At 56.5% G+C, this 13,006-nt stretch overlaps 3 protein-coding genes across 5 annotated transcripts in view; all 3 read right to left on the minus strand.

Moving 5' to 3' along the window:
* Window positions 1-1,177: 1,177 nt before the first annotated feature.
* H1-8 (H1.8 linker histone) lies at window positions 1,178-2,282 on the minus strand. Its single transcript, XM_074879800.1, has 4 exons — window positions 1,983-2,282; window positions 1,763-1,895; window positions 1,608-1,666; window positions 1,178-1,534 (listed from the first exon to the last, which is right to left on the minus strand). The coding sequence occupies exons 1-4, from the start codon at window positions 2,280-2,282 to the stop codon at window positions 1,184-1,186; spliced, it is 843 nt and encodes a 280-aa protein (XP_074735901.1). The 3' UTR covers window positions 1,178-1,183.
* A 1,489-nt stretch (window positions 2,283-3,771) lies between these two features.
* RHO (rhodopsin) lies at window positions 3,772-7,908 on the minus strand. Its single transcript, XM_074878772.1, has 5 exons — window positions 7,424-7,908; window positions 6,346-6,514; window positions 6,083-6,248; window positions 5,602-5,841; window positions 3,772-5,182 (listed from the first exon to the last, which is right to left on the minus strand). Exons 1-5 carry the CDS (start codon window positions 7,782-7,784, stop codon window positions 5,063-5,065), a joined length of 1,056 nt encoding a protein of 351 aa, XP_074734873.1. The 5' UTR covers window positions 7,785-7,908; the 3' UTR covers window positions 3,772-5,062.
* A 3,613-nt stretch (window positions 7,909-11,521) lies between these two features.
* The window catches only part of IFT122 (intraflagellar transport 122), a 32,637-nt gene continuing 31,152 nt past the window's right edge, over window positions 11,522-13,006 (minus strand). For 2 of the 3 annotated variants that reach the window (XM_074878765.1, XM_074878767.1), the window contains 2 exons: window positions 12,652-12,816; window positions 11,522-11,970 (listed from right to left, as the gene is read on the minus strand). In XM_074878765.1, the coding sequence (XP_074734866.1) occupies window positions 11,881-11,970; window positions 12,652-12,816 (255 nt within the window). In that variant the 3' untranslated portion in view covers window positions 11,522-11,880. The remainder of the gene's footprint in view (window positions 11,971-12,651; window positions 12,817-13,006) is intronic. The other variant, XM_074878766.1, reaches the window with a different exon arrangement.

A 13,006-nucleotide genomic window follows, 5' to 3' on the forward strand; every position in this document is an offset into this window, starting at 1 on the left:
TTGATTCTAAATCCAGCCATTAAGTGATTTGGCCTCTCTCAAAGCGAAGAGCCTCGTGTTTCACACTGGGTGCCTGGTGAGGGAGGACACAGCTCCTGCCCGCTCTGTTCCAGGACGTTCCCATGCGGGTGAGCCGCGCTTTGTGAGGTTAACCATCACCAGGTGAGCTCCGCTCAGTTACTGCTGCAGCATCCCCCACCCTGCCCCTGGGGGGTGGGGGGGGAAAAACACGAGTTTCAGCTCCATTAAAGATGGATCAACACAGCCAAGGCTGAAGTTTAAAGAGAAGTTAGTTTGCTCAGCTCTTGCTTAAGCCCCAAAGCAAGGCCAGGAGCCTTGGAGGGCATTCGCAAAGCCAGCTGAAGATTAGCAAAATCCTCTTTAGGAAGAGAGTTTTACTTCCACTTATTTTCTCCTGCCCAGGAGGACTATAACCCTTTGCATTATCAGGCTGACCTTCAGAAGGGCTCTGTTCTGTGCAGAGCAGGAGAAATTCAGGCATTTGAAGTTATTAATGATATCATATGCTGGCCCACAGGAGCCAGCAAGACAGGTTTAGAGATGGGAACAGAGACACTGATAGATAACAAGAGCACAAGCAATGCTGCAGTCTACAACAAACACCCAAAACTCCTTTTTTGAGCCCTAAAACACTTCTATCTTCCTCTTACCATGGTCAGAGCACAGGCAGCTCCCCCCAGCACTGGGGACCCTCGCCCATGGCAGGCACCTGGACGTGCTGCCCCGGCACTCCTCTAATCACAGCTCAGCCAGTCATTAGCACAAGGGCAACCAGGAGGGCACCACAGCCCTGCACCGGCAGGACTGGCCAAGCCTCGCTGTGCCCAGGGGTGTCACTGTGCCCCAGGGTGTCACTGTGCCCCGGGGCCCCCTGCCCAGACTATTGCCACAAGAGCAGGCACGGCAGGCAGCTGCCTGCAGCACCAGCTCACCGCCGTGCCACGCGTGACGAGGCTGGGGGATTTTGGCGCTGGGAGATGGGAGCAGAGGGGCAGAGACCCACGAGAAGGGCAGCACTCACACCATTCCATGCAAGCAGTGGAAAAACTTTATTAGCAGGATGCAAACACAGAGTTAAAACCTGTCCTGGGGACTAAAACCAACCCAGACCCTGAGGGCCCAGCTGGAAGCAGGACCGGGGGCGGGGGCTGTCCAGAACCACCTATGGGGCCTTCCTGCCCGCTGCAGGGGGGGCTGCCTTCCGCAGCCCAGCCTGCCCCTGGCCGGCTCCTGGGGTCGCCCGGGGCTTCCTCGCCTTGCTTTGACCCCCTTTTGCCTTGGGAGCATCTTGCTGTGCTCCCTTGGGCACCTTCTTGCTCTTTCTCACCAGGGCCTTTCGGGGCCCCCTCACCCCAGCACCCCCAGGGCTGTCACCATCACCCCCTCCTGCATCCTCAGCAGCCAGAGCTGCAGGGGGCACCGAACCCCCTTTGCCGGGGGCCCGGGTGCGGCCGGCACCTCGCGGGCGTTTTGCTCCATCACTCTTGGGCTTTGCTGCTGCTGGTGGTGGGGCCTGGAGGGGAGAAAGCTCTTCAGGCAGCTGCCACGCCATGAGCCACCCACCCTCCCCACTGCACCCTACTCACATCCACGGGCTTCGCACTCGGCTTCTGCTTCGCTGTGGGCAGCTTCTGCTCCACGGCACCTGCGGGAGACGGGGGGGTGGGTGAGCCCAGGCAGGGGCCCCTCCATGGGGCCAAGGCAGCCTGTGGGGTGGCTCATGGCTCCACCAGCCCTTTACCGTGCTGTTGCACACCTGACACGGGGGCCCGTGGGCGCTTGGTGGTCCCTTTCCGTCCTGGCTTCGGGGGCTCTTCTGTGTCAGGATCTGCCTGGCCCGGTGGCTGCTTGCGCCGTGGCTTCTCAGGGGCTAACTGGGGGCAAGAGAGGGGTGGAAGCGGGGCCAAGCAGCACCTCAGCCCCCAGCCCCCCCACCTCAGGGCCAGCAGCCCCCTGCTCACCTTGAAGCGGCCAGTGGCCCCCATGGCAGAGGAGTTGGGGGGCCGCACCAGGTCCCCGCGGCTCAGCCCCTTGCTCAGCGCCTGCTTCAGCAGGTACTTGAGGCGGACGGGGTCCACAGCAGGGTACTTGGCCAGGATGAAGCGCTTGATGGCGATGACGGAGACGCCCTTCCTCTGGTCCTGGGCCCGCAGCGCCTCGATGACCATGTGCAGGGTGGGAGGGTGAGGGGAGCGCCGGCCTCGGGCCAGCAAACCCGGGAGCTGGGCTGTGCCAGAGGCTTTGGCTGCTGGAAGAGGCATCTCCTGGGACCCAGGCCCAGCCCCAAGGCACTTGTGCCCCCAGGGGCTGCAAAGCCCCCCAGAAGCCAAGCAGCCACAGCCCTGCTCAACCCTGTGGCTTCACAGGGACCATGGCCACCAGCCCCATGGTAGCCACAGCTCTGCCAGGAGCCCACAGCACTCGGCAAACCCCTTACCCATATGAGGCTCCATAGCAGCACACACTTGCCCAAAGCCCCTGGCCCAGGCAGCCCCAGCTCTGTTTACAGCACCACTGCCCTTGCTCACAGGCTCACTTCACTTCCAGAGAATTTATCTGATTAGCACCCAAACTGCAGGGGCTGGTTAGCACCTGTTAATTGCTCCAGTTACCGCCTGAGTGGGAGCAGGTGGCTGGGAAGCCAAGTGCCCTTTGTCAAAACTTTGTGAGGGGCTGGAGGGAGAAGGGGCATGTCTGAGCAGAGGGTTTGGAGAGGGACATGTCTGTGCCATGGCCGTATTAAGAACAAGGCCTCCTGTGATCCTACAGATGCTTTCCCCACCGTTGCAGAGGCGTTTGTGCTCCTTTCTGTTCTGCCCACACTCACAGGGCGAGCCTGTCACGACCTGTTCTTTGGTGTGGGGACAGCATGAATGTCCCCAGCCTGGGGACTGCTGTGTTTCTCCACAGGGCACCGTAGGAGTTGCGAGGCTTTCCTACGCGTTGCCTGTCTGAGGAAGGGCTGGGATTACACAATGTCAGGGCCGGTTCGTGGCCCGACTCAGCGGACACGTTACTGCGCCAGCGTACGTGCAAAGCGCTGCCCAGAAAGACCTTCATCAAGGTCTGCGCCTATGTGCTGAGCCCAGGGGCCAGATCCAGCCAGAGGACTGAGGGTCAGCAGGACCCAGGTCTGGAGCAAGGAGCTGCGAGAGGCGCCCAGGGCCCCACACACCCAGCTCCCCCCAGACCATCACTACCAGCCCGTCCCCTGCCCCATTTCCAGTCCATTTCTCAATTCCCCAGGAAGGGGACAGTGGAGACATGGAAGGGCTGCAGGGGCTGGCACCGTGGCGGGGTTGGGGGCGTCTCCTCAAACCACCTCCTCCTCCTGGATCTGACCGTCCCCCCTTGGGCAGCTGCGCGATGCCTCCGGCACCTGCCTGGGCTGGCAGGAGGGTCCCAAACCCTCCCTTGCCCCTACCACCACCAGCAGCCGCCGCTGGGCCGGGCACTGCGTGGGACAACAGCCCGTGGGCTCAGGGCCAGGCCGTGACCAGCACGTCCTGGGACCAGCCCTGCACGGGCAGGAAAGCCGCGGTGCTGAGCATCGCAGGGCTCCCGAGGAGCACAGCCTTGCGGATGGCAAATAAGCACCAAATCCTACCTCCTCTTCCCTCCAAAATCAGCTCCCAGATTTGAAGTACATGAATCAGACATCAGCCTAAACACTGAATTATTCATAAGCCTCTAATCTTTAGATTTCACTGAATATGCAGAAGTATAGATAAAAAAAAAATAATGAGAGAATTGTACTTGCAAATTGCTCTTTATTAAAGGTTTAACTTGCATGGGCTCCATACATTCCCTATTAGAACTTGCAAAGCTGCATAGGATTAGAAATCAGAGAGGATAATAATGTACAAAAATAGTTTCAAATGTTGATAACACTGAACAGCGAGAAAAACATCTTATTTGTATAACTGAGCTAAAAATAAAAATGAAGAACACTGCTACAATTGCAATATGCCATCTTGTAGTGCTTAAAACATATGTCGACGTCTCTGAGCCATATGCTCCCATGTCTTGCCTGCTACAGCGCGGAGGGAAGCTTAGCGATGCACCGCTCAATCCTCAAAAGCACAAGCACTGGCCAAAACCTCCTACTTGGGCTGATGCCAAACTGGTTGCAGCTGAGATGGGGAGGTGGCGGGGACGGGGCAGAGCGCGTGCCCCGGGCGATGCCTTAGGACCAACGGTGGGACTACAGGAAGAGAGGGGGTGCATCCTGCTGGGGGGGCATCAAGGGGGGCTGCTGCTGAGGACACCGCGTGCACGTTGCTGGGCCGGGTACCCGCGGGAGCGAGCACCCAGCCCTCCCCGAGCGCATCCAACCGTGCGTGGCCGTGCCGTGCCGCGCCAGGTCCCCTCCATGCCGCCCGCTTTGCTGGGCAGGATCCGCGGCCATCGCCTCCGCGGCATGGAGGGGCCTGCGCACACCGGTCTCGCGTCCCGTCCCCCCCGGAGGGGTCACGGTGCCTCCCGGGGGCTTCTGGCATGCTGGAGGTGGGGCAGGGCTGGAGCTGGGAGCACCTGGCAGGGCTGGGGGCACCTTGCAGCAGCCAGACTTGCCCCCCGGGCGGCCGGAGCGCGGCAGAGCCGAGCGGCTGGGGGGCACCGGCCGGGCTCCGCCTCCTGCGGCAGAACCGGGAGGTGGCCCCAGCCCCGGCCCCCGCAGAGCCGGGCACGTGCCCCAGCTGCTGCCGGGCCGTTGAGGTGGGGCGAGGGAGGCGAGGGCGGCTGTGCCACGGCCCGGGGCTCACGCGTGGCAACGCGGCCATAGCGTCAGGCACCGGGAGCAGGGGGAGCGCAAGCTCTCAGCAAGTCAACAGAAATGCACGGATTTACGCCAGTGGAGGAGCTAAGCCTTTGCATTTTAATTACAAAACGTGTGTACACATTTACAGCCTTGTTCCCAGGGTTCCTAGTGCCAGGAGAGAGGAGCCCGCACCGCGGGGCCGGGGCCGTGGCAGCGGTGGGGTGAGGTTCATGCTCCCGGGGCGGCGACGCACACCCCGAGGACTGGCCACTCCGGTGGGGCCTACGCAGGAGAGACCTGGCTGGTGGAGACGGAGGAGGTCTCTGTCTTGCCAGCAGACGTGTCCTCGTCACCCAGCGGGTTCTTGCCGCAGCAGAGGGTTGTGATCATGCAGTTACGGAACTGGAAGAGAGGGAAGCCCGGGGTGAGCCAGGAAGCTGGGGCAGCGGGGCTGCCTCTGAGCCCGGCAGAGCTGCTTGGAAGCCCCCACCACTACAGTGCCATGTCGGTGGAGTCTCTTTCCCTGTTGCCTGCCCTGCCTGCTGCCCAACCTGCCTGCTGCCTGCCCTGCCTGCCGCTCGAGGCTGGCATAGACACAGCCCCAGCTCCTCCACCAACCCAGTGCCTGGGTCATTTCGGACAGGATGGGCTTGCGTTGATGAGATTTATGCAACACCAAGGATGAGCGACACAGTCGCCCTCCTGCGTGCCAGAAGACAAACTCCCCCCACAGCCCACTGGTACCTTGAGGTGCCATAACTCTATAAGCTGTTACAAAGCAAAACACAAAAGAAGAGATCACCTGGCATCCTGCCAGTTACCTGTTTGTTCATTATGATGTAAATCACAGGGTTGTAGATGGCGGAGGACTTGGCAAAGAATGCCGGGATGGTCATGAAGATGGGCCCGAAGTCCGAGCCCTGGTTGGTGAAGATGTAGAAAGCAACGCTGGCGTAGGGGACCCAGCAAATCAGGAAGGAGATGACCATGATGATGACCATGCGGGTCACTTCCTTCTCTGCCTTCTGGGTGGTGGCAGACTCCTGCTGCTGGGCCGCGGCCTGTGGGCAGAAGGGAACGGGAAGATGAGGGAGCTGGGGAGGGCTGCGCCGGCCCGGGAGGCAGGGTAAGGATTGGGGTACTTGGGCTGCACATCTGGAGCTGGCTGTTACCCGCTTCATGGAGGGGCCGCCTGGCCCCCCAAGGGCCCCGTCTGTCACCAGGCTGGAGCCTGGTGTTGGCCCCTTCCCTGCACTGGGGCTGGAGGTGGCCCCTGGCCCACTGCCACTGGCAGGTACCCACCTCCTTGACGGTGCAAACCAGGTTCCCATAGCAGAAGAAAATGACCGTCAGCGGGATCGTGAAGTGAACCACGAACATGTAGATGACAAAAGATTCGTTGTTGACCTCTGGCTTCAGCGTGTAGTAGTCAATTCCGCACGAGCACTGCATGCCCTCGGGGATGTACCTGCAAGGGGAGCCAGGCGGGTCAGCGGCCAGCTCAGGGGACCAGCTGGGAGCCACGGCCGAGTCACCCACAGCCCCAGGCACAAAACCCGCCCTACCTGGACCAGCCAAAGAGCGGGGGAGCTGCGCAGGCCAAGGCCATGACCCAGGTGAAGGCAACGCCCATGATGGCGTGGTTCTCCCCGAAGCGGAAGTTGCTCATGGGCTTGCAGACCACTACGTATCTTTCGATAGCCAGGACAACCAACGACCAGAGAGCAATTTCACCTGCACCAGGGAGAAAGAGAAAGAGGGACACGGGGGCTTAGAGCGACGGGAGGAGAAATACACACTGATGGCAGCATGAGGCCTCCTCGGACTGTTGCTCCCGAGGAAGACCCCTGGCAACAGGTAAATCCCCAGCAAGGGTTCGGAACAATGGCCAAGCGCAGGTGCAGTAGGAAGGCATGAGAAGACACCTCCCCACTGCACCGCAGACCCACAGGAACCACTTGGCTGTTGTGTTTTGAGATCCACAGCTGCATCCTCCTGCTCATCCAGGGCAGCACCTGCGAGCCCACGGTCCCGCTGGGAGACGCAGCGAGCACCCGTTGTCCCAGGATTGCCCCTCACTACCCACAGATTCCCTGGAAACTTGTGCCACAAGGACCAAACCAGTAAAAGTTGCCTGTGGCTGAAGGCTGAGCTGAATGGAGGAGGGGATTTTTAGACACATGATTTTTATTTAACATCTGTTTCGGTCACAGCCTGGCTGGCGTGGGGAGAGGCAGCTTTGCTAGCCTGCACCACCACGCACCGCAGGAGAGCAAGTGACAGACTCAGCCCCACGGAACAGGAAGAACAAATTTGTCATCTCTCAAGTCAGACAGCAAGCCAAAAAGATGTGCAAATCCAGCAACTGCAAAATCTGCTGCTGGTTGCTTTTCATTGCTGCACTTGTTGTTCTCAGGATTCTGAGCAGGTGGCTACCAAAATAACATCCAAAAAAAAAGCGTCATTTGTCACTTTCTTCACCTCCCACCCTGAAACACTGCAACTGCCTTGGCCCGCAGCAGCAGCAGACCAAGGACCTTCCAGATACCATGTTTTTCCAAGATCATCTGGGCATCCTCCCTCCCCCTCCTAAAATCTGGGGCAATTCCTGGCAGAAGATTTTTGGATATTTGGAAATCTTACCGCCCAGTGTAGCAAAGAAGCCTTCGATGTAGCACCCTGTTACTCCAAAGACAAAGTACCCGTTCATCGAAGTGTACATGGTGGTCGTGAAGCCTCCAAAGACCATGAAGAGGTCAGCGACTGCCAGGTTCAGAAGGATGTAGTTTAGAGGCGTCCGGAGCTTCTTGTGCTGGATGGTGACGTACAGTGTGAGGAAGTTGATGGGGAAGCCGAGCAGGATCAGCATGAACATGTAGGCAGCCAGCGCCGAGAACTTCCAGGGCTCAGCCAGGTAGTACTGGGGGTACTCGAAGGGGCTCCGCACCACCCCAGTCTTGTTGGACATGGGTACGTAGAAGTCTTGGCCTTCTGTTCCATTCATGGTTGCGGTTTGTGAGGTGCCTTTTGCTCTTACTCAGGGGTTTCTTTTGTGCGTGGGGTGATCGCTTCTGAAGTGGGGCTCCCGCCACCTCTCAGCCTTCGCCGTCACCCCAAGAAGTGGCTACGCTCACCTCCGCAGGGCGCCCCTTATAAAGTGCCCCCTGGGGTAAGCTCCAGGCATTGGTGTCAGCGCGATTAGGACTTAGAGAATTATTAAACATAATCATCCAGGGGTAATTGGCTTTCCTGGGCTGGTATTAAGGTGACACCTGTTTCTGGCCCACGCTGTCATTGTTGGAGACCATGGTTCATGGTCACATATAAAGAGGTAGTTCTGCACCACACCTTTCATTTGGGGGGGGGGGGCCCAAACCGGAGTGCAGCTCCACTTGCACACTCACCCCTCAGCATGGCTGCGCTCCCCAGGGAGCCAGGGTCTGGGGTGGGCCCCGCACCCATGGAAGTCTGCACCCCACGATCCAGAGCTGGACACCCACATTCCCCGGGGGGAGGCACTGGCCTCTCCTGCCCCCCAGGTCCCCAGTCCACCCTCCATGGGCACTCAGAGGCGCGCTGCCTCAGTTTCCCCACAGAGAGGTACCAGGAAGGGGACACATTCCCGTCAGCTTGCCGGGGGATGTGCCAGGGGAAGGCAGGGCACGCGGGCACCCTGCTCTTGGCCACGCTTTCCCAAGGCTCCTGGGCCAAGCTTTTGGCACTCGCCAACAAACAGCAGCTCCTTTCTGTCCCCCACTGACAGGAGAGAAGTTTGCAGTTCAAGGGGGGCTGCAGAGGGTGGCTGGGCTGGGTTGGGTTGGTGCAGTGCAGGGTAGTCTGTCAGCGGTACAGGGGTGTCCCAGGCCCGTTCTTACACCGGGAAAGTGGGTCCATGACAACAGCTGGTCCCCGCCAGAGCCGTCCCCACTGTAACCACCACTGCCTGCGGGAGGGCGTGCAGGCAGCAGCAGCACCCCCAACCCCTCTTCCACATGCTCTCAGCTACCTCTTTTTCTGCTACAGGGCTGGGCCGGGGAGGTTTGAACACCACAGTGAAACACTGACCCTGCTGACAGGTTTCCAGCTGCACCATCTCCCCTGTGCCCGGCTTTGTACGTGGTTTGGGTTGTGCCCATTACTTTGGTAACAGCTAATAAATGACTGAGTCCGTCTGTCCGGCACAGGTGTCATTCTGCACTGGTGCTGGAAGGCTGCTGGAGGGAGGGTCGGAGCTGAAGGCAACACTCAACCTCCTCTGCTCACTGACAGACACCTTTGGTCCCCCTGAAACCTTGCAGAATCACCAAACTCCACAGGGGAAGCCTCTTGGGAGCCTTCCATGTGCTCCCTACCTCTCTGCCTCCCCACTCGATGCACTCAGTTGTGCTTGAAATGTTCTTTGTGCCAGCCCGTGACTGAGACAGATAGTATCTTTTCTTAATTTTTCAGAGGCAACAAGACATGTACAGCAGAGTGAGCAGAGCGAAGCCAACCGCAGGGGATACCTCTTCTGGAGAAGGTGGTTCCTTACAGTTCACACCATCATGATCAAGCTCCAAAGCCATTTTCCCCTGTTTATCACCTTTCTCATTAGCAGGTGGTATCATTCCAGCAGGGACCAGCTGGTTCCCTGCAGAGGCCAGGCAAGAACTGGGGGGACAGGGGCTGGAGGGGACCCGAGCACCCGCCTCCCCTTGCTGTTTTAGCTGCAGCAGGGGGCCGAGCTGGGCGCTCCTCCAGCCCGGAGGGGAGTGGGTGACTGCAAGTGCCTCACCCCGTGCAGGGGGAGGTGCCAGAGCCGCTGGCGCTTGCGAGGTGGGCAGGAGCTCACCTCCTCTTAATAAACTTCCTCCAGTACCAGCCCAGTTTTCACCAGTGTTAGTCTGGCACATGCAAAATGAAAAAAGCACAAAGCGCTGTTCTCTCTTTAAAGAAGATGCCAAGCTGGGAAACCTTCCCTCTAAGTGGGGAAGGTCTGAAGGAGCTGACGTGCTGGCTGCAGCCAAAGGCAGGCCACCATCACTCAGGACAGGCCCAAAGGTCTTCAGCATGGACATACCACATCCTCACACACACTTCCCTCGTCCCAAGTCACTCTCAATTAACTTTTCACACACATTGCCAAGGCCAGAGCAGTGCCACTGTCTAATTGCAAATGCAGCTGTTTATAGTTGTACCTGGGCATACAAGAAGGATTAAAGGTTTATCTTCCCAATACACAAATATGCCACCTTCAGCTCTGATGCAGTAAAGCCACTGCTGAGGTTAGCAGCCGCTGCCCAGGGCTTAGGGCCCGGCGTGCGTCACCACTGCAGTGCAGCAGCGGGACAGGTGAGCGCTAAGGGGGTACAACGGTGCAAACCCAAGAAATCCCTCGGCCAACCACTCCCAACAGCTTCGGGAAGAAGTGCCGTGGTGGGACTTGTACATCCAGGGACTCCTCACCATGAAGCTACCCGAGAGTGTCACTGGCACAAGGCAGTCTGGAACTATAACATCTTCACAGTGGATGAGATGTGTCGAGTTGTGGTTTTGCCTGGAAAAGCCCAATATGCTTTTCAAACCTAGACTGTATTCACAGTGGTGCTTAAAAAAAGAAAAAAACTTCCTTGCTTGATCCTTTTTGTCTCTGTGTCACGGCAAACCCTACCTATTTATTTTTATAATTTTTCATTCCCACTCTGCAAAGCCAGCTCGGTTCTGGGAGAACGAGCTTAATTCCATTCTGGCTCCCATCTCAAACAGCATCATTTATCCACGCCAGTCGCAAAGTCTTCACTGCAAACAGTGACAGATGAGTGGTAATTGGAACAGAATCTTTTTGAAGCGCCAAATTAAGAAACTTGGTCAGGAACCACCGAGGGACTCAGAAACCCCACAGGGCCATTGCAGGGTGACACTTTCAAGAGGAACTCGGGCAGACACGGAGACATCACTAGTCTCAGGTGCAAAGTGCTGCTCCAGCACCCAACAGCCTCAGCCAGTAAGGGGAATATAATTTCCCTCTCAAAACAAAGGGAGGCTGTGACAGACGGAGTGTCACAACAACTACAGAACTCACAGCAACATGGGCACAATTTGTCCTGGGTTGAAGCCAAGAGACCTATTGCTCCCCAGCTCTTCTCCAGCCCAGCCAGTCACCACGCAAGTTCCGCCCCGTCAGGGCAAGGGCAAGGACCCACGCGAGCTCCTGGCGCCGCAAGAGCTGAGGGGAGGGCGGGAGGCGTGGAGCTACCCCCATTTTAGTAGCGCAGCAAGCTACAGCCCTTCAGATTTCCTCGGCAGAGTGAAGAACTCTTCCCAGCTGTGGGGAACCACTGGCTGGCTGCGAGCCCTCAGCTGCTTTCGTGTTCCTGGCAAATAGTGCCCACAGATGCAGTCCAGCCCCTCAGGTCAGCCGTGTTTCTTTCGTTAGTGGTGAACACGCTGATGTCACCAGGATTACGCAGGCAGCAGTGGGCGGTTGAGGTCCCTATGTCTGGGCAGCGTAACGTGAAATGCCCATTTCCAGGCACAACCTGGCATTCTGCACTTCAACAAGGGGGAATTCTACGCAGATTAAAAGCTTCACCCCCGCTCCTCAGTGTGGCTGTGAGATGGCCCTCAATGCCAAGAGCAGTAACTCTTAAGATCACATTTTAAGAGCTCTAAACTCTAGTGCTGTTCTTGCCTAAGTGCAATAGAAAGAAAATCAAGCCCAGAGGAAGCAGCACTATAGCAAATTCCAAGACAAAGAGTAGTGAAAAATAGTCCCGTTTATTTGAAGATCTGTCAATAATGGGTACATACTAAGGAGCAAATCCAGTCCTAACACAAGTTGGAGTAAAAACAATTACTTCAAGGTTGAACTTGACCCTAGAAACATTCCTGTAAAAATCTGTGGCACTTCAGCTGCTTGCCTGCAAAATGTAGAGGATATTCACAAACGACAGACATCATTATAAAAAAATAGTTAGATTTCTTCAACTCAGTTCCACTCTTTTGTACAAAATGGAACAAGATGCCCTAACTAAGCTCTTTAGGAAAACTCTGTGAGTCCAGGAAGTGCTTTGCCAAGCCAATAGGGAAGTCTGCTCGTGGAGGTATAAGATTGTTTTTCTTCATTGGTTTGACTCATCTATTCTCCGTCGACAGAACGGACAACAATTATGCTGGAGTACGAGAAGCTCATAGTCTTCTGTGTGAAACATCTGTTAATTGGGAACAGATTTAGGGACAAGTTAGCCTGTGACTTGCTCAAAGAAAATGCAAACTGAGCTCAATGGCTTTGCTAGGGCACAGACCTTCGGGCCTCTTACTTTCAGCTGCTTTAACATACAGCAGCAAGCATTTCAGAGACCACTGCCAATGCTGCTGAAGAGGCACAAACCAATTAATTACTTTTGCAGAATGAAGGACAAAAATTAGACAGTTTCTGTGTAAGCAAACGTGACTCAATTCCAGTATTTCAAACAGTGATTCTTGAGAGGGGAAGGAGAGGGAGAGGGACTGAACCACAAGCTAACTTAGTTACTGACCAACTTTCCCTGCTAGGCGAGGCTGGAAGTCAGAGACAGAGCAAAAAGAAATAAATCTGAATCACATTTGCTGTTCAGCCCAGGTTTGCTCGGGAGACTCTGGCTTGCTGTCAGTGCAATGTCTCAAGTTCAGCTACTTCAAAGTTTTCAGAAGGCGGCTGTTCCTCTGGGCATCCCACAGCTTCGTTTTCGGTTTTCATTCCCTACTCTGCCTCTACATCATTCAGGAATTTGTTGAATACATTTTAAAGAACAAGGTTTCAATTATAAGAATTGTTTCAGCCATAGGGTTCTCGGTAGGGTGTGGTGTTTTTCTTTCTTTTTTCTTTTCCAACCTCTCCATGAACACACTACCTGAAAACATGATGGACACATGGTAATGGAGGCATCGGGTAGCAGGGAGCGGTAGTACTGCCAGCGCAGTGGCTTTGGCCAGCGTTTAATCAGGACGTCCCTCCGGCTCATCGACTGGAGGACAGCACGATTCACAATCACTGGAACAAATTCTGAGCCTCCTTGCTGCAGGAGAGCAGGTTTGGAAAGAATTAATTACCAACTGCAAAGCCCTTTGAGGATTAATAAGGTCTTGAAAGAAGCAAAGTAAAATTCGGTAGAAAAAGCGAATATAGAATCGGCCTGAGTCTGGTCCCACCAAACTCACCACCAGTTCTGCCAGTACCTTCAGCGACAGCAGCACCCAGCCACTTCT

Source organism: Strix uralensis, chromosome 10, assembly GCF_047716275.1.
Source record: "Strix uralensis isolate ZFMK-TIS-50842 chromosome 10, bStrUra1, whole genome shotgun sequence".
NCBI classification, from domain to species: domain Eukaryota; kingdom Metazoa; phylum Chordata; class Aves; order Strigiformes; family Strigidae; genus Strix; species Strix uralensis.

Bases quoted from the DNA above. Each gene is read 5' to 3' on its own strand.
- H1-8 (XM_074879800.1), bottom strand. From the start codon at position 2,282: ATGCCTCTTCCAGCAGCCAAAGCCTCTGGCACAGCCCAGCTCCCGGGT. The intron at 1,896-1,982 runs GTGAGCAGGGGG...TCTTGCCCCCAG, and splicing joins GGGCCACTGGCCGCTTCAAG to TTAGCCCCTGAGAAGCCACG. The intron at 1,535-1,607 runs GTGAGTAGGGTG...TCTCCCCTCCAG, and splicing joins CGAGTGCGAAGCCCGTGGAT to GCCCCACCACCAGCAGCAGC.
- RHO (XM_074878772.1), bottom strand. From the start codon at position 7,784: ATGAATGGAACAGAAGGCCAAGACTTCTACGTACCCATGTCCAACAAG. The intron at 6,515-7,423 runs GTAAGATTTCCA...TCCCTGGTGCAG, and splicing joins CTTCTTTGCTACACTGGGCG to GTGAAATTGCTCTCTGGTCG. The intron at 5,183-5,601 runs GTAACTGGCAGG...CCTCTCTTCCAG, and splicing joins ACATCATAATGAACAAACAG to TTCCGTAACTGCATGATCAC.